The sequence below is a fragment of the Lepidochelys olivacea genome (assembly GCF_965140295.1).
Source record: "Lepidochelys olivacea isolate rLepOli2 genome assembly, chromosome: 21".
Lineage (NCBI taxonomy): Eukaryota > Metazoa > Chordata > Testudines > Cheloniidae > Lepidochelys > Lepidochelys olivacea.
The window spans coordinates 5,571,216-5,590,172 of NC_140431.1; the positions used below are offsets into that span (position 1 = coordinate 5,571,216).

Here is an 18,957-nt window from a genome sequence, read left to right on the forward strand (position 1 = left end):
CCCCGTAAATCACCTGCCACTTATGGAAATCTTGGACCAGGATTCTGTTCTCACATAGCAGCATTGGCCAAGCCACTTTCTATCTCTGTGCCCCTGTTTTCCCATATGTAAATTGGGGGTACATTTACCAATGGCACAGATGGGTTGTGAGACTTCATTTGTTAATATCTGGCGATACTCCGAGGACAGGTGTTATGTGTGACATATTCTTTACACAGCAGGAATATTGCTGCTCATCTTCAAAGGGTGTTCAGTTAATGAGTTTCTACAAAGCATTGTGAGATCTGTCATTGAAACCCTAAGTGGACCAGGTATGTGCCATCAGCAGCACTTAACGGTGACACCAGCAAGCCCCTCAAGTCAGGTAGAATCCAAGATTGGGAAACTTCTGTCTTCAACTGGACCTAGGTGTGAGAATGAAGCAACATTGCTCAGAATGGAGAAAATGCTGTGAAGAACCACAGTCCTCCCCTTCCATTGACGGTGCGTTGGGAAACTCCCCCCCGCCCCAACTTTCCCCATCCTCCCCCCATTTACTCAAAAAGTCACAGGAACCGTTAGAATCCTTTTCAACTGAAGACCAAGCCCAGCCAAAAATGTTTTTCTACCTCCAGCTGGCTAGGAACCTTCTCCTCGCCCTCTCTGTTGAGGACCTGAACACAGTAACTCATGATCTCCAGCGTAAGTTATTGCAACTCACTGCATCTGAGGCTGAAGGTGAAAGCAGTGCACCACTTGATGGATCACCAGCAGCATATGTGCTCCAGTCCCATGATGGGCAATCCAGTGGTCCAAGGCCTTGGAGAACTGATCTTCAAAGCCTTTGATGGGTCAAGCCCCAGCTGCATCCCAGTCCATCAACCACCAAGACACCTGCCCTCTTCTGAGTCAAAGCAGAGCACAAAGCCCAGTAGGAAGCTTGAAAACTGGAACCATTCCCAGCTGGTCAAACTGGGTTGAAATGACCTCAGAGTAGGTCAGACTAACCCAGAGCTTGGCCGTCTCTCAGGACTGAGAAAGATTTCCCCACCGTAACATTTATATTTAGATATGCCAGGCAGAGCTCCATATAACCAGGGAAGGCAGGAGGCTCCATGGAGTTCACTAGATACCTTGAGCTGCTGATCTAATTTAGTTGGGAAGTGTTCAGTTACCGTGGTGGATGGGTGAAGCAGAAAGACCTAAGTCAGATTTAGAGGAAAAAGATTCCATCCGTTATTTAACAGGTGATATCAGAACATACATCAATCCAGTGGCGGATTAATGATTTTGCCGTCCCTAGGCCCAGAAATAATTGCCGCCCCCCAGCTCACCTCCGCCTCCTCCCCTGAGCGCGCCGCCGGGTCCTGCTTCTCTCCGCTCCCTGACAGTGCTTGTGCACAAAAGAGCTTCAGGAAGTAGGGGGGAACGCGGCGCCCTCAGGAGAGGAGGCGGGGCTGGGGCGGGGATTTGGGGAAGGGGACCAGTAGGGAAAGGGAAGGGGCAGGGAATGAGGGCGGGAAAGGGATGGAGTTGGGGCGGGACCGGGGGTGGAGGGCGTGAACCAGCACCGGGGGAAGCAGCCTCTGGCTACTGTTATAAATTTGCCACCCCTGCAAATTTGTCGGCCTAGGCATTAATACGCCGCTGCGTCAATCCCTGCTGGCTGGAACGGAAAAGAAAAAAGTAACCAGTCTCCAAAAGTGAAATCATACAAATCACGTAAAGCCCTTTGCGTTGCTTCCTCCCACCGCGTCTGCTCTCTGTGGTTTGGCAAAGCTCATGGGCAGCCCTTTCATGTACCCACGCTGGCAAGTGCTCGCCCACAGCTACAAGACTTGGGGTGGAGACAATAAAAAAAAAAAATCATGCCAGGCAGGTACTGACGGCAACACCTCCAGAAGCTATGGGATGAGGAAAACGAACATGAGCTTGGCAGGTTAGCACTGAGGCGTAGTGACACAGCTAGCTGTGGTGGGGGCCAACAGCAAAACCACAAGGGCGTGTACGCTTGAATTAAGATGCATTAGGTGGCCCCTGATGACAGCATCTTGTTTCTCTGGTCAAACTAGAGCTGCCTCAATCGCAGGTGTGCAAGGACCCAGGAATAGGATGCCAAGGGCTGCTGCAGGTCCAGGATTTAGATGGATTAACTGAGCTGTAGGGGCACTGCAGGTCAGAATCAAGGTGCAATGGAAAAGCCGTAGGGGTGGCCGGGGCTGGATTAGCAGGACATGCTCTGGGTCAGGTGCGAGACGCAGCGGCAGAGGTGCATGAAACAGCCCAGATCATGTTCTGAGTCTCTCTCAAAGTTCAGAGGTGTTCAGATCTGGAGGCTGGGTTTAGTGCCGTGTCTGGTTTGCACAGTGTGGGGAGCTCTCCCTGCACAGGGTCCAGTGTCCTGCACTGGACTGGGTGGGGGCCATTATGAGGAAAACCTCTCAAAAATAACCCCCTCTCTGCACCCCCCAACACTCTTGAGCCAGTGGGAAGCTGAAAGTCAGAGTGAGTGGGGGGCTGTTCTGGCCCATAGCCTTCCGCCGAGCTCATACCCACGGACCTCTGATAGTCCACAGCATTGTGCCAAAGGGCTCTCTGCCCTGCACCACAGCCATGGCTGCTCCCTGCACTCAACTTCCGCTTGGTACTGTCTTATAAAAACCCAGCACTGCCAGGCTGGCCTTTGTCCCATCAGTTTCCTCAGAATTTCCTGACGGAAGCAAAGAACTAAAGTGACAGGTTCAGATTAAAAAGCAACGGTTGGGAGAGAAATAACCGTGCCCTGCGTAGGTCACCCCATGTCCCTCTTAGGTACTTGTGTGCCTCCCAACACCCTAGCATCCAAGCGCCTCACTGTCATATATTTAGCCTCATCGGACTTTTATTGGCCGAAGCCCAGGAGGGTGTTGGTGGACCCCGGGACTTTCTCCTCTTCACGTCATTGGCCGCAGCAGGAGGACTCAGCAAACGCCAAAGAGAAGGGCGGAGAGAGCTGCTGCAAAGGCAGCCCCAGCGCTGTGTGTACGGGGGTGCCTGCATCAGAGGCAGCAGCAGAGAGAGCTTTGAGCCGAGCAGCAGCAGCCTCCCAAGGGCTGAGAGTTTCCTAAGAGCTGAATGGCATGAGGGGCCACGTTCACCCGTCAGCAGGGCCGGTCACTTTCTTCAGATCCCGCTCAGTCCTCTCCCAGCCGAAGGAAAGACCAGCACCAGTTGCACTGCTAATTGCCTTTTGCTGTCCCGTGATGTGTCCCCTCTCCAAAAACCAATACAAAGAGAGCTGGCAAATGAATCCCAAGGAGGAAAGGAGCTTTTTCTCCCAGGATCTGCAGCTGGCCTGCGAGCATCTGAGGAGACCCCCTTCCGGTGCACAGTTAGTCCCCCTTCCCCTTTCTATACCCCAGCTTCAGATGTGGCTGAAAAAAAATCAAACTAACAATTACAGGCAGCTGAGCCAATATTGGATGAACAACTCCCTCTGCTGGCTCTTCCATGTACTGCTCGATGCTACTTGCCAAAGCCATGTCCCATCAAGCTGCCACTCGGTCCAGGTCCAGCACCTGTCCTGCCGTGGGGTGGGTGAGCTAGGAAGCCACTTGCAAAGACTTCGTAAGAATGTGAGTGCATACACCTTTCCCCTCCCCACTCCCCCCATTTCACAATAATCGGATCAGAACTTCGCACTGGGCCCCGAATCACCCAGCCCCCAACCAAAGGGGTTTGGCAGCGCAATGTTCCATGCACAATGACAGGGGAAGGGGGTGATCCTGAGCTAACCCACCCGTGTAATTCTACTGCTTTGAGCACCAGCCAGGAGGACTGTCCTCGCCTCTGAGCAAAATCCATCCCCACTGCAGAGGGGGAGGGAGGGAGAGAATCAGAGTCCAGGGGCGCAGCATGATGCAGGAAAAAAATAAATTTTTTTGAACCGGTATATGTTTAGCCACAGTAAATGGCAAATGAAGACACTTTGGCCTGAAACCTGCTCTGAGCTTCACATGGGGTACCGGAGTCCCACTTGCACAGAGCAGTGGCAATGGCCACATCAGGGTTTGATTTGCAGGAAAACCAAGCACCCGCACAGCTCCAACTGAAATCAATGGAGTAAAATCCACCCCTGTGCGAACAGCCAGAGAGCAAGGTCAATGCACACTCCAATCCCACTCAAGTCGTCAAAATAAGTGGTGCATAGGCCCTGTGCCTGGAGAGCTTGAGCCGGAGTCTATGTGTTTTTCCCTGGACTTTACTCAGCTTTGGCTCAGACCCAGGGGGAATCCCACCCAGCATTGTGCTCAGCCCCTCTGTGGGAAAAAATGAAGCCCTGAGTATTGCACCGTGAAGATCACCAGCAGCCAATCTGGAGTAACAGGCCGCTTGCCACTCTACCACACACGCAAGAAGGAGAAGACTGCACGACGCATGAAGTGTCTTTAATCTGAAAGAGGGAAAAGCAGGCCAGAAGGATTAGTATAAGCCAACAGACAAAAATAAAATAAAATAAAATTAAAAAACTTGTCTTTAAAACAAATTCAAATTCCATACAGTGCCTAAAATGTCACCTAAAAACTAAACATTTCCATAAAAAATGTTTTTTGTTTGAACACATTAAAACGCAGTGAAACAATGTGACAAGGGGGCGGGGGGGAGAAATCAGACTAAAGACTTCGGGTAGCTATTCTGCTCCCAGGAGTAGAGACCGGTTGCAAACACCAAACACCACCAGGAGCAGAGAGGTGGCGGGGGTGTAGATGAAGTCAGGGACTGCCTTCCCCTTTGGTAGCATGTGGGCAAACAGGGAGGGGATTCAAGAGGGGAGCTCACCGTGAGCCCGGGGTGCCGGGCAGAGAAGGAAGGGAAGGGGTCAGTGCTCAAATCCCAGCTGAAGCTCTGAACAAGACTGAAGCCCAACTGATCTTTTAGATACATTCCCCATTTCTCCCATCCATGGCTGAGTCAGCTGGATTTCTTGGTGGGAGCTTGACCGGCTTCGTCCCATAGTGGCTTCTTGCCACGGGGGGAAGCAACAGCCAAAGAGTTAAGGAAATGCTGCAGCACTGCAGGCACTGAAATCCACAGCAGTCACCAGCCAGATGGCTCAGAAGCGGGGTAGGAAGTGTCCCATTTGACTCCTGCTTCCCCGATGCGGGGTAACTGTGTTTCCCACATCGAAGTGGGGCAGGAATAGGTTAGTTGGGGTAAGTGAAGGGGCTCGGCCTCCCACAGGCTCAATGGTAAGTGCTGGGGCCCCCTGAGGAGAGAGGGACTTGCAGGGGGGCTCGTCCATGTCTGCTTTCACCTCTGCTGCAAGTTTTGAAGAGGTGCAGCTTGATGCTAAGTGGTAATTCTGGACTGCCGTGTTCAGCACAGCGAGCCAAGAGCACAGGAGCCCAGAGAAAGACAGGGCAGGACCCTGCAAAGGGCTCGGCCCTAACAGCATGAGACAGTCACGAAAACTGGACAATGGGGCATCTCCTTTAGGTGCTTCTGGTCTAATCCCACGAAGGCTGGGGTGGCTGTAGTGAATTTGTTAGAGGCATCGACATCCCTCCCCCACAAAGCCCCCTGAGATTAGAATTGAATTCCAGGCATTTTACAGACCCCACATATTCATCCAGAGAGAACACCCCCGTGCATCCATGTGCTCACATACAAACGACATGCCCCCCAGACGTATACATACACACAGCCCAAACACGCACAATGGTACTTGACAATAACCCTGTGCATGGACCATTAGAGCCAAGGCTTTCTGTTTAGTGGGGATTTGTGCCACGACACCTTTAAAAAGAAATTTTCCAGGCCTGAAAAGGTGCTCCAGATCCACAGGCACACCCAAGACCTCCCCTTCCCGCCCCCCTCTCCCCGGACCACGAGCCCCTGAAGGGAAATTGTTAAGAAAAGGAGCGTGGAAGGGACTAAGTATATTCCTCTCCCTGAGCCTCTTTGCTTCAGCCTGTGTTTACCAGAGGCTCACCTGAGGGGCTAATCCATCAGCACTAGGCAAAAAAGCCAGAAGCCTTCGTCTCTAGCCAGCGCTTCGCACGGGGAACATACTGTCTGGGTTTCAGCTTTACAGTAGTTTTAAAAAATATTTATATATTATATACCCTAAAAAGGTCACCACAGGAATTTCCATGTCTTTGTAAGGAAGAAGGAAAAAAATATTTAACAAAAAAAAAAAAAAAAAAAACCAAATTACCGGAGCTGTTCAACTCTCAGGCCAAAAATAAAGATATGTCTCTCACAGGGGTCATCTCCTCACCTGCGCCAAAAAGGCCACAAACACGGGTGGGGAGCTAAGAAACAATACGTCTGGTATAAATGTCGGAATTCCACGTGTTTGATGAAGTCCGTCTTTGTCCTTTTCTTAAAAAAAAAATATATACATATATATATATATACACATACATATACATACATATATATATATATATATATACTATTGCTTTCTCGACGGTCAGGCAGGGCTCAGAGGGGGCCCTCAGTGGGGGAGTGCTGTCGGCTCAGAGGGGTTCGCTTTCTTTCGTCTCTTCATTAGCAAAGGGTTGGAGGAGTCTTCAATTTTCTTTATCTTAATTTGTTCGTAATCTACTCTCATGGTGGCCAAGGCACTCGTCATTTCCTCCTAGAAACACCAAGTAAAATACAGGGCCTGGTTAACAATGGGGGCATCTGACATTAGTGCTAAAACCCATGGGCTTGGGCCCATGCGTGTACCCATGTCCATTGTCCATGCCCACACACACGTGTACCCCTAACCAAGACATTCATAAATCCTAAGGCCAGACAAGACCAGTGTGATCATCTGACTTCCCACATAGCACAAGTCAGAGACTTTCACCCAATGGTTCTATTCATGTCGTTGAACACACACATCATTTTAGAAAGGCATCCCAAGCTTGATTTTAAGTCTAGAGATGTAGAATCCACCACGTCTCTTGGGAAGTTGTTCCAATGGTTCATTGCCATCACTGTTACAAATCTGTGGTTTGTTTCCCACTTGAATTTGTCTAGCTTCTAATGTCCAGCCATTGGCTCTTGTTCACCCTATAATCTAGGTTTTGTTCCTTGGATCAAATGATTTCACACACCACTAAGCATTCCAACTTAGTGGTCTGTGGCTTGCTTGCTAGTGGACAAGTAGCCCTTTCCAACACAACACAGCGCCAGTCGTTCCCCAACCTGATCCCTGTTACTATCCAGCAGCAGTCTAGTGGTCCACAGCAAGTGAATTTAGGTGGTGGCCTTCATGCTCACATCACAGACAGAAACACCTTTATTAGCAGCCTCAGAAGATGCACAGAGGACTGAAGAGGCCACGAAGACAATCATCCACTCGTGCCTCCAGGTCGGGTTGGCAATCCGGCCAAAAAACATGCTACAGTAACAAGACAGTCACTACTAGCGCAGCCAGGGACAAAACCACAACAAGGCTGCTGGCGGGGAAGAGTGAAGAAAAGGCTTTGCATGACCACGAATCAGGAGTTGACAGTTTTTCTATTTTTTACCACGTAGATACAAAATTATTCCAGACCCTTCATTTCACTAATTTCCTATTTCCAGGACTCGAATAGAACCGGGCTCGGCCCTCCCAATACTCTCTTCTCTCCCATGCAGTTTCTGGGTAAGGAAGCGTTCTTTATTAGCGCTCCATTTAGTACAGCCAATCAATGCCCTGATCCGGCAAGCTACTCGGGTGTGGGGGTGAGGAGGGGAAGCAGGGTACAGCTGGCAGGACTGGGGCCAGTGACCTGGCTCCAGTTCCCAAAGGCTCCCTCCCAGCCTTGCCAAGCATAATGTTTATGTCCACCGAAATGAGGCACTTGGAGAGCAGGCTGTACAAGCTGTGCCTGCTGGAACAGAGGTGGGTCAGGGGCAGAAGCAATTCAGAGTTTTTACCTTGACGTCCTCCCACAAGTCTTTCTCTTCTTTCAAGACTCGGCTAGTGTGCAGCGGCGTCTGGGGCACCTGCATCGATTGCTTTAGAGGGGAGGGTAAGAGAGACAAAGGATGAGCCTCCAATAAAATTCCCCGCAGTCCCGTTTCTCAGTTCCAGCTGTTGCCACATTTCTGAGGCTCCATGTCTCGCCTCTAGAAAGCCACGCACTTACCATGATCCAGGGGTGGTTCATGAACTCCGTTATTGTCATGCGCTGGGTCGGATCTGTCTTCAGCAGGTTCCGGATCAACTGTTTAACTGTAGAGGGAGGTAGGGAGGTGTTAATAAAAAGTAGCACTTAGAATATATATGTTCTCCCCAAGGGTACGCAAGGCCCTAGCAACCACCAGAACCTCTGCTGGTCTCTTCGGCCTCATCTCCACCAGGGATTTGCCCCAGTTAAAGCCATTGGTGCTGTTGCAGACGGATAGTATCTTGTAATATCCTCGACTAAACCTTATTAAATTAGGGTTAATACCTTTGGAGTCCATTGTTATTAAACAGGGAATTGTGCGAGTGTTATGGAGAATTGTACGTACCTTCTCTAGGAGGAGAGGGATGCTAAAGTAACACCTCTCCTTATCAGCCCCTTGAAGCCACCCCCATGGAGAGGTGCACCTAGACTAGTCCTGACTGGATTCTCAAGGGACCAAAAGACAAAGAAAGGATTTTTGGATAAATAGCTTCGTTTTAACCAGGCTCAGGGCCTTCCTCCTGATCCAGCAACCAGACAGACCCCCTGGTCAACAGAGGACCCCAATCCTTAGTGAAGAGTAGGAAGGACTGGGCCCACTGAGGGCACATCAGACTGTGTGCTTGTTCTAAACTTGTTCTGAACTTGAAACCATTTGGCTGGGGTGCAGAAGGACTGTTCCTGCCAGAACCCCTGTTTGGATTGGGGTGAACTCTGCTAAGCTTAATAGTAAGTGTGTGGGGGGAGAGGGGGGCGGGAATTGTTTTTAACATGTTTTCCCTGGAACATTTTTACCTTAAGAATAAAAGAGACTTGCATAACAAGAGCCGTGTGGTATTTCCAGCTCTGGGCAGCCTCATTGTTAACCGTCTCTGGAGAGAAAGCAGACAGGTATGCTTGGGCAGCCTATCTCTGGGGGGAATAACATGATGAAGGCAGGGAGCCACATAGCCTGGAAATACCCTAGTCAGAAGGGAGAGAGATGCAGATCTTCTCAAAAGACGTGTTGGCCGAGGAGCCAGGAACTGGAGAGGGGGTGCCCTTGGAGGACCATGGTGGGGGGGGGGGGGGGAGGAGACATTAATGCAGCAGCCATGAATTAACAGGTGCTACCCCTAGTACAGACAGGCAAAGCCACTATTCAAAGGGGCTACATGGCACCAGTGTAAGTCACAGCTTCCCCTGTCTACACTCGGGGTCTACACCAGTGCAACTACACCGCTGGCTCCACAGGGCCAAGTCCCACTCTAGGCAAGGCCTTGTTCTACAACTGGGGATCGCAGACACACACAGGCTGAGCTCTCCCATCGGGCATGATAGCTGCAAGCCTGACACGCCCCAGGAAAGGGAAACCACACTGCCAATATCAGAACCAGTCCCTTGGGATTTCACCGCAGGCGGTCCAGGCACGGCTTCTGCAGGTGCCAGGATACGGACACTTTTAAACAGAGCAATATGTTCGGGCAGCAGGGACACACACGGTCATGGAGCAGACATGCTGCCACAGCTTTTACCTTCTTCGGACACTTCTGACCACTCAGGGTTGGGAAATTCATATTGGCCCATTCGGATCCGTTTTTTCATGCCTGGAGAAATGGCCAGACCATGGTTGGAATAGAAAGGAGGATACCCACATAGCCTAAGCCAAAGAGAGAGAAAGTAATGAAGTGATCTGCAGAGGGGAAATCCTTTACACTGCATTAGTAATTTACTAGATAAAGTTTCCTTGCTTATATTATAATCTGAAGTCAGTTTTGGCTAGCTTGTCCAACAGCATCCTTGCATAGCTGAAGTGGGTTATCCCTACCTCTATGAGAGGGAGACAGCTGTAAAGGATTACACGGGTGACATCTGTCTGCATAACATGATGGAGTGACAGCAAAGGAGGGGCAGGAAGGGAGAGGCAGTTAGGGGACTCTAAGGGTAATGAGATCATTCTAAGAAAGGGGAAATTTTAGGCCTAAAACAAGAAAAACGCACCAGCAGGGAGATCTGTTTGGCTCTGCAATACTTCCGCAAAGGACACGCGGGGACCCCATTGCTTTGCAAATAGGCCGGGCTGAGCAATAGACAGACACTGTACGACAGGGAACAATCCTGCACTGGCTCGGACCAGAGAGACTAGAGGCCAGATTTTTAAAGGTACATCTACACAGCAAACGAACACCCATGGCTGGCACAGCTCAGCTGACTCAGGCTTGCGGGATTTGGGCTACAGGGCTCTAAAACTGCTGTGTAGATGTATGGGCTTGGGCTGAAGCCTGAGCTCTGGGACCCCAAGAGAGGTGAGGGGTGCCTGAGCCCAAACATCTACTCAGCAATTGATAGCCCCGCATCCCAAGCCAGCTGTCCACGTGCCACAGGTCTTTTATTCCAGCGTAGACGTGCGCTACGTGACCCACTAGGTTTGCCCCCATCTTTAATATCCACAATCATTTCACTGCTGCAGAGAGGCATTTGTCCTGGGTAGGACTGGGTCAGTCAGCACACACTGAACAGCAAGGCGGGGCATCCCAGGCTGGTGTCTTTCGGCAGCAGAGGAGGAGGAAGTCAGATGTTCACGACTGCGCCTAGTGCAGCCTTCCCGGCATGCTGCTTGGCCAGACTCAGGGAAAAGGGCATTGTGTGCTTCACCCAGGGAGCGCCATGCAAGCCCGCTCGGGGACAGCTACTGAAAGGGTGGAAGCTGCAGCCCTGGGTTATGCATGAGCAATGCTCATCAGGATGGTACAGGGGAAACTGCTTACTTACAAAATGTACATGATGACGCCCAGGGACCACATGTCACAGGACTTGTCGTACTTCTCCGGGCCCAGCACCTCCGGGGCTGGGGAAAGAAAGAAAGAAGTTCACAAGGCAGTCAGAGACGTTGTGCAAGGAGGCTATGGGGTTAAACACAGAAGTGACACCTCTGGAGGGAGGAGCTCTAATGCAGGCTGAGACCATGAGTTTGATGGACCAACCACCCCAATCCTGAGCCATTTGACAGTAGACACAGCTTAGCACAGTTGGCAGCGTGCTCCAGAGAGGCCCTACTCCTGGAAAGAACCTAATTATATAAGTCCCCTAGCCATGTTGTGCAGTGGGGAGCCAGGACTAGACTAACAAGGGGTGCTACACATTAGGCAAGAGGGGCATTCACAGAGCTGTGTGGGGCAAGTACAAGGGAGAGTCTCACGTGCCCACACTGAATTGTTTATACAATGCCCTGATGTGTGCTAGGTGCACTGCAGAAAGAGATACACACATGCCCCTGCCCTGCTTACCCCACCTGGCACGGCACTTGGGGTAACATTTGGAATACACCTGGTTGTAATTGTCACCATCAGCTCTGGAGCAGGGACCACAGAGGAACAGATCTCCAGGGCATGTGCCATCAAACCAGTCCTCTGGGCTGCCCAGCTGAGGAGTTTGGATTTGAACATGGCAGCTGGGATCGGAACCCACAGCCCTTCCAGCTCTGGAGCCCAGACCTAAATTTCAGATCCGAACACCCCAAAGCAATGGTACTGTCTGGATCAGCATTCTGCTTCTCAGGCCCAGCCCTACACCTCGCTACAGCTATAGTTCAAACTGAAGTTATGGGCCTGATGCAGGAATTACTGGGTACAGTTCTCTGTCTTGTGTTATATAGACAGCCAGACTAGACGATCACTGTGGTCCCCTTCTGGCCTTACAGCCTCTGAATCCACAGCTCCTGGCCTTCCTTGCACAAAATAGCAGCAATAACAGGAGATTCTGGATGCCCGCAATCCCCATTCCCTGGAAGGGGGCGAGTCAGCTTCCCATGACTTACCCACATAGTAAGGTGTGTAGCACGGTGTGGCCAGGGAGTTGTGGGTGGTGGTTTCTTTAGCAAAGCCGAAGTCGGTGAGTTTCAGTACAGTGTTGGGCCTTTTTGAGGTGTACAAGAGGTTTTCTGGCTGTGAAAACACAACGAATAAAAAGCAAACTAAGTGCTGGCCAAGTCCTCCGGGCTCCTACCTCCCGCATAGCCAAGGGCAGCATTAGAACAGTGCTAGCATGTCAGAGTCACTGAAAATTTGACTATGAACATATCAATGGGAGCCATATGGTTCTAAGTGAGCCAAAGAGGATTCAATCCACCCCATTGCAGCTCAACTCTTGGCACCTTGCTGACTGATTTTTCCCCCCTAGGGCAAGACCTGATTTGAAACAGCTGAAGTGGGTTCTGTATCAGAGATCCCAGAATCATCCCTTCTCCCCCCACTCGCACCCCTGAGCCTTCCAGATCCTAGCTAGGTCCAGAAGCAGAAGTGTGAAGATATGGCATGGTTAGTGGGACTTCCAGGCCAGTTCTATAAACCCCAACACATAGTAAGGATCTACAACTTCTGAGATTTGTTACAAGCCAGTGAATGAGACCTGGGATATTCTGCAGAGAGCACTGTCTCCCACACCAATTGACACTGAAGAGCTAACAGGAGGGGTGCGGACACTGGCAGTGTGGAATTGTATGATCATTAGGGAAAGGCAAGTCTCACAAAGCCTGAGCCCATCCCTGGCCCCTGGGGCTTGGTACTATTCAGGCAACTTGCACTGATTTTCCCGACACAATTTTAGATCTTCAGTTTTCATGCTTTTGTTGACAGCTCTCTCTCCACCCCCTCCCACACCATAATCTGCTCAACCAGGAAGCTGCGTCTTTCAGGGAACTGCATGCACCTTTGCAACTTGTAAATCTGTTGCCAACTGGGGTGTTTAGCCCCAATATCCTGGGGAATTTCCAATCAAAGTTACTTTATTCTGCCTCTGCAAAATTCCCCGTGGTTTCATTTGGATGTGGGACTCTTCTTCACTTCCTGCTCTGGGCAGCGATGCCATGTGACTGCGGAACAGCTGCTGTGGGGCGGCTGTGTTTCAGAGGTGGATGGAGGGTTTTTGTTTCTGAATGTCACCTGCTCCCCACACTCATCACACCCCAGTATACAAACCTCTTTGGGGATGACAGATGCTATATGAAAATACAAGACCATATGAACAAGGAAGTCTTGCCTGCTTACAAGTGAATTCTAGAACAATTCAGACCTCGCCCTTTAAGAATTCTGCTGCTCTTGCAGAAAGGAAATGCCATTTTTACAAGAACTCATTGTTTCAATGGACATCACCCTGTAGGGCAGGGAAAATGATAAGGGCCAAAGGGCCAGGGCCACACACCAGAGTAGAGGAGACTTCAATTTCAGCAAGTTATCCACTTCCCCCTAAGCCAAACCAGCCACCATCTCATGGTCTCTATTATAGGCTCTGACTGATCTCTGCAGGTAACCTGCAATGAAACCCCAAGGCCAGCCAGAGCTGAAGTGCATTGGCACTTTCCCCAGCTGACCTGGGGAGGCCGTTCCCATAGACATGCACAGAGAGATAGTGCCCAGACAAAAAACCTATGGTCCAAACACCCCCACCCTGGAAGGGTCCAGCTCCTGATCCGAAGTGACATGTCCCCATACTGACGGAGGCACGAGTACAAGAGTACAGCTGTCAGCTCTTGTTTGAAAGGAGCCAACAGGAGCCATGAGCCACACTATTCTTCCTCCCCATCCCGCACTCTCCTGCCTCTCAAAAAGCACGAGTTACTTGAGGCCGGTTAACTTCAGTGGGCCTCTTACATGCAAGCTAGGGAGTGGCTGCAGCACGCCTCTGGATTGTACAATTTTATGTGGGCCAGGGCACAGGGAGTCGAGGAAGCAGAGGGCAAAGACCTTGAAAACATGCTCTAGCATCCGCTAGGCACGCAGTACCTTAACATCCCGGTGCGCTATGTTAATCGAGTGCAAGTACTGGATGGCTTCTCCGATGCTCTTCATTATTTCTGAAGCCTCTAGAGGAGTTAAAGAAAATTTAAAAGTATTTAAAACTCAGCAACTCAAAGTAAAGCCACTCCCCCAGGTGATCCAAGTGCATCTCTGAAGGCAAGAGCTGGAGAGCACCACAGAGAGACCCTCTGAGCGTCAGAAGGCAAAGAAGCACTTGTGCCTGAAGTCTCTCTTTCCGAGCAGGGTTCTTCACATGGGACCTGCCCATAAAGAGAGTAGACCTGCTACAATCACTCCCAACAAAAGGGATTTGGAGGAGCGCCAGCCACTGGCTTTGACCTGAGACTGTTTAGTAGGCTGTGTCTCAGTATGGCTAACTGAGACCACTGCCTGCCACTTTGGGACATGGGGAGAGGAAGGGAACAGCTCAGCTCTCACACTTAGCTGCAGGGTGGCTGAAGAGTGCCGGAGCACACAAATCTGAGCTTCAGGCAGGATTAGAGCTGGCTGGGAACAATCTTGCCTCACTTCCTAAGGAAAAATTTCAGTGAAAATGGAATTTTTTTTCCTTTCTAACGTTTTTCTGGAGAAAAGAATCAGGTTCTCTTAAAATTGCCCACAATATTTTAGTCAATGTTTGTGTGTGTGTGTGAAAACATTTCTTTAACCAACTCTTCACTTTTCAGTGAAACGTCTGGTTGCAGAAGTTCCAACCAGCTGTAAGGCAACAAGTTTTCATTCAACAGCAACCAACATAAAACAGCCAAGGGGTTAAAAAAGCCACCGGTCCACTCCGTACCCCGTTCCGTGAAGGCCTGGTCTCCCCTATCTTGAATTCGACTGAAGAGCTCCCCACCATCCAAGCTGAAATACAGAAACAAGTGGAGTTAAAGGTGTAGCCGCTACCTCCCCCACCCATCCGGCCTCTCCAGCGGGTCTTCAAGATCCTCACTGATCATTCCAAGCCAAGTGCGGCCAGGAGTCGCTGCACTGAGCTTTGGGAAGAAGCCCCAGTACAAACTGCAGGGAGTGAGAGATCTTGCGACATTTCTGGCTTTGTTCCCAAGTTCAGGGAGATTAACCTCCCTTCCTCCCACCCCTGACTACCAAAAACACCCTGCCTCCAAGTTTGCCTCTTTTGCACACCCTCCATTTCCAGCCCTCTCTCCCCTCTCCAGAAAGCAGACAAGAGAGACTGCAGAGCAGAGGACTCCCTCTGCTGCCGGCAGGCAATGGGCCAGCCGCTGTGGGTTTCCTGGCCACATGAGAACAACCGTACAGCGGCACCTTTACAATAAAGAGAGCAGATTGCTCTGGAAATGCTAGCTGGCCTACTTTTCAGCAACAGCCACTGGAGCTACATTCAACCACACAAGCAAGGAGGCATTGAACTCAGAGTTCCACCCAGCCTGTGTGCTCAGGTCACACCACAGCACAAACTCATATGCCAGTCAGTCACCTGACCAGCTGGGTGACCGGCAGTCGGCAAACTTACTGAGCACAAGGGCAAATGGGACAAAGCCCAGTAGCACCCTGGTGCTCCAAGGGGTTCCGCCCCAGGCAGCTCCCACTGATTTCACAGACCCCAGGCCTCAGACCGGGGGCTTTGGTCTCTCTGAAGAGTTCTGGCTTTTGAAGCCACTAGCCCAAGTTATGCAGAGTCAACGATGCAGCTAAAATAGCTGAATACAAAGCTAACTTCTCCGTATCCATCTGGCTGTTGGAGGAATACAGGACGGACAGTCTTGGCTAAGGACTCAGGAGATCTGGGGTCCGTTCTCAGCTCTACCAGACTCCTTGAGTGACCTTGAGCAAGCCACTTAGCCTTTCTGTGCCCGCGCTCCCCATCTATGGGAAACTACATTTCTGGGCTATTTCAATGGCAAACTCTTTGGGGTAGGGACTGTCTCTTGGTACGTGTCCATACAGCAATGAGCACAGTGGGGCCCAAATCTCAAACAGGCTTCTCAGCACTACCCCGATACAAATAACAAGCACAGTGTCAAGCTATGTGATTGAAGGTACGGAAAAGGAGAGAGAATCTGTGTCAATGCTAAGAGCTTCACAGCCAAGTACTGAGTTACAAACGCCCAGATCTGAATGGAGACACTAACAGACCCAAATCATAGGGATGTATGTTTCGTGTCTGTTTCCTCTTTGGTTACTTTCCATCTTATACAGGGTCCATTCTGGCAGTATCTCAGCCTATTCCAATCCATCACGCTCAGGCTAGCTTTAAAATAGCAGGTGGCTATTAAAACAATGCTTCAACTAGTTTCACATGCGCATTTGGCAGGATTCCTATTGCTCGTCTCCCCACGTGTACAAATGAGCTTCTCTGCCTGCGGACACCCAGGATCTCAGCACGATTGTCAGAAGCATCTTCCCACACAGAGAACTCAGAAGGCTCTTGTGCAACAGATCAGCAGCCAAACCCTGAACTGCTCCTCCATCGCCCCCTCCCCGCCCCCTGACAACCCGTTGGCCTCTGCCAGGGGAGAGGTTTCAGCAAGACAGCTGCATTAAAAATCACAGCTGTGGTTGGGATGTGGTTTCGATACTTTCCCCTTCATTCCTCCCTCCTCGTATCAAATTTCTGAGACTCGCTCAGACGTTTCTGTGAACACCAGCCTGTGTCGCTCCTTGCCAGTGGCGTACCGCCGGCCTGACAGCCACTGCTGCCAACCACCAGCTCAGCCCCACATTTGACAGCCCGCCAGGCACTTCAAAAGCTACCAACACCTTTTTCGTGGCAAAAGCAGGTCCAGTTTACGAAGAACTCTTGGCAGGTGAGACTATGATGGGGTCTGTTACAACAAGAACAAGGACCCACGGACCATACACCTGCTTACCTAGCTCCAGGTTTTCCAAATGACTCCGCAACCAGCAGCTCATACTCCGGCCCCAGTTCTGGGTGCCGAGCACTTGGGAAAACCTTACTACATCTCTCAGTGGCTTTGTTTTTCCCTGATCATAGAAGGCCATTTCCCCCCTACCAACGCCACCTCAGTCATTCCAAGAACTCCCCCTACACACTGAGGTTAGAATTCAAACAGCCCCTTCCCACCTCATCTATAACAATGCTCAAGGGCTAGAATAAAAAACATTGTGCATTTCGATAGCAAATTCTGTTTCAGTTCAAAGATCATGAAGCCTTCTACGAACATTATGGAATATTTTCACACCGTGAGGTGAACAGGTATAAAAAAACCCTATATTACAGATGGGGAAACTGAGGCACAGAGCGGTAAAATGACTTGCATAGAACCACCCGGTGTGTCAGAGCCCAGGAGTTCCTGGCTCTCAGCCACGTACTCTGACCAATAAGCCATGCTGCTTTCAAAATGGTTGAATTCATGTGATGGCAGGGTCAGGGGTAAATCCTATGATTCCAGGGGACACTGCCTTTCCAAAAGGCACATGGCCCGGCCTTCAGATACCAATACTTAGACATGTTGGCGGCCAACCATTCAAGTGCTCAGAACACACATGGTATGAGGCAGTGGGAGCCTGGGCACCAGCTCTTTCTAGATGATCCCCGATATCCTAAGATTCCCCAAGCATTTCCCACAGTTGCCCAGCTCTCTAGAGCGACGGCCTCCCCTGAGAGAAGTGAAGCGGTCAAGTGGGAGGAGGGATTTGGCTCGTTTCTCCTCTCACACAACACCACTTACCACTCCATGACTATAAGCAGGCACTTCTTCCCCTGGTACAGGTTTTCATAGACATCAATGATCTTTACAATGTGGGCACACTGCGATGCCCTCCAGTGGAGTTCGACTTCCCTGCGGGCTTTGGGGCAGTCCTGTAGCATCTGAAAGAAAGAAAGAAAATTCAGTCTTTTCTCTCCCCCCTCCATGCAGCAGAATTTCCAGAATCACCATTTTGTCCAAGACACTTGAACAAAAGGTTCTGGATTCAAAAGGTCTGAGATGTTGCCATTGACACCATGATATTCTGCTCATAAAGCTTTAATGTGATCTCTATTAGACCTCTGCAGATAGATCAGGGAAAGATACAACTAGGGGCATGAAGGACAAAGTAACAGAGACCCATGCATTCTCAGCCATTATTATTCGGTCTGAGGGAACGGCACATGAGTTAAGTCTAGCCCTCTACTATGCCTGGAGCGGACCATATAGACAATCCCAGCCATTTGGTTCCTAGCCAACGCAAAACAAAAGCAACAGCTAGTAGAAGTGTATAGTTGTGTCAACAGCGTTAATTCCTGCTTGAGCGTAACTTGGGAAATAGGAGCCCTTAGATTAATCAGACTTGCGAGTAAAGGCCAAAGGCGTCGATACGAGCAGCAGAAGGCCTGCACTTACTACATATCAACTAGGAAATAAACAACAGCAGCAGCAAAACTCTCAGGGAAAGCCAGACCCTGTCTGAGGGGTTATTTAATTTTTATTTGGGATAGACACTGCAACCGTTCACACCCAACAAAGGCAGACGACAGTGTTTCCCCGGTACGTTCTGCTTTCTCTCCCAACACTTAGCTTTAAAGTCAGGGCCAGAAGTGTCACATCTCAGCCCAGCACTGGGACCCATCGCAGGATGAGTGCTACTGGACCCTTGGGTTCCACATCAGAGTGTGCTCCCCACCCCCCACACTTTGGCAGAGGGATGCTCAATGCTCCCTTCAATGACCCCACACATGCAAGGGGGGAGGGATAGCTCAGTGGTTTGAGCATTGGCCTGCTAAACCCAGGCTTGTGAGTTCAATCCTTGAGGGGGCCATTTAGGGATGGGGCAAAAATTGGGGATTGGTCCTGCTTTGAGCAGGGGGTGGGACTAGATGACCTCCTGAGGTCCCTTCCCACCCTGATATTCTATGATTCTATGATGAGGGGAAGGAGGTTTGCTTGCGCACAGTATGCAACCCCCTCCCCCGTCCTTTTGGAGGCAGAGGAAGCTAGCCGCAGACTAAGGTTGGCCAGAAAAAAAAACAACACTCCCATAACATCAGCACCTGGCATATTATCGGTGTTTACAATCTGCCCATGCGTTGGACTGATGGGCCTTTGGAGCCCATCCCCTCTGTGCAGCACATGCTGCCTAAAAGGAGTCCA

At 50.4% G+C, this 18,957-nt stretch overlaps 1 protein-coding gene across 1 annotated transcript in view; it reads right to left on the reverse strand.

Moving 5' to 3' along the window:
• Positions 1-4,391: 4,391 nt before the first annotated feature.
• MAPKAPK2 (MAPK activated protein kinase 2) overlaps positions 4,392-18,957 on the reverse strand; it is a 77,854-nt gene continuing 63,288 nt past the window's right edge. Inside the window, exons 2-10 of the mRNA XM_084610878.1 lie at positions 17,557-17,696; positions 14,682-14,746; positions 13,868-13,947; positions 11,905-12,031; positions 10,860-10,935; positions 9,623-9,747; positions 8,088-8,173; positions 7,876-7,956; positions 4,392-6,601 (exon numbers count right to left, since the gene is read on the reverse strand). Of these exons, the coding sequence (XP_084467004.1) occupies positions 6,458-6,601; positions 7,876-7,956; positions 8,088-8,173; positions 9,623-9,747; positions 10,860-10,935; positions 11,905-12,031; positions 13,868-13,947; positions 14,682-14,746; positions 17,557-17,696 (924 nt within the window). The 3' untranslated portion in view covers positions 4,392-6,457. The remainder of the gene's footprint in view (positions 6,602-7,875; positions 7,957-8,087; positions 8,174-9,622; positions 9,748-10,859; positions 10,936-11,904; positions 12,032-13,867; positions 13,948-14,681; positions 14,747-17,556; positions 17,697-18,957) is intronic.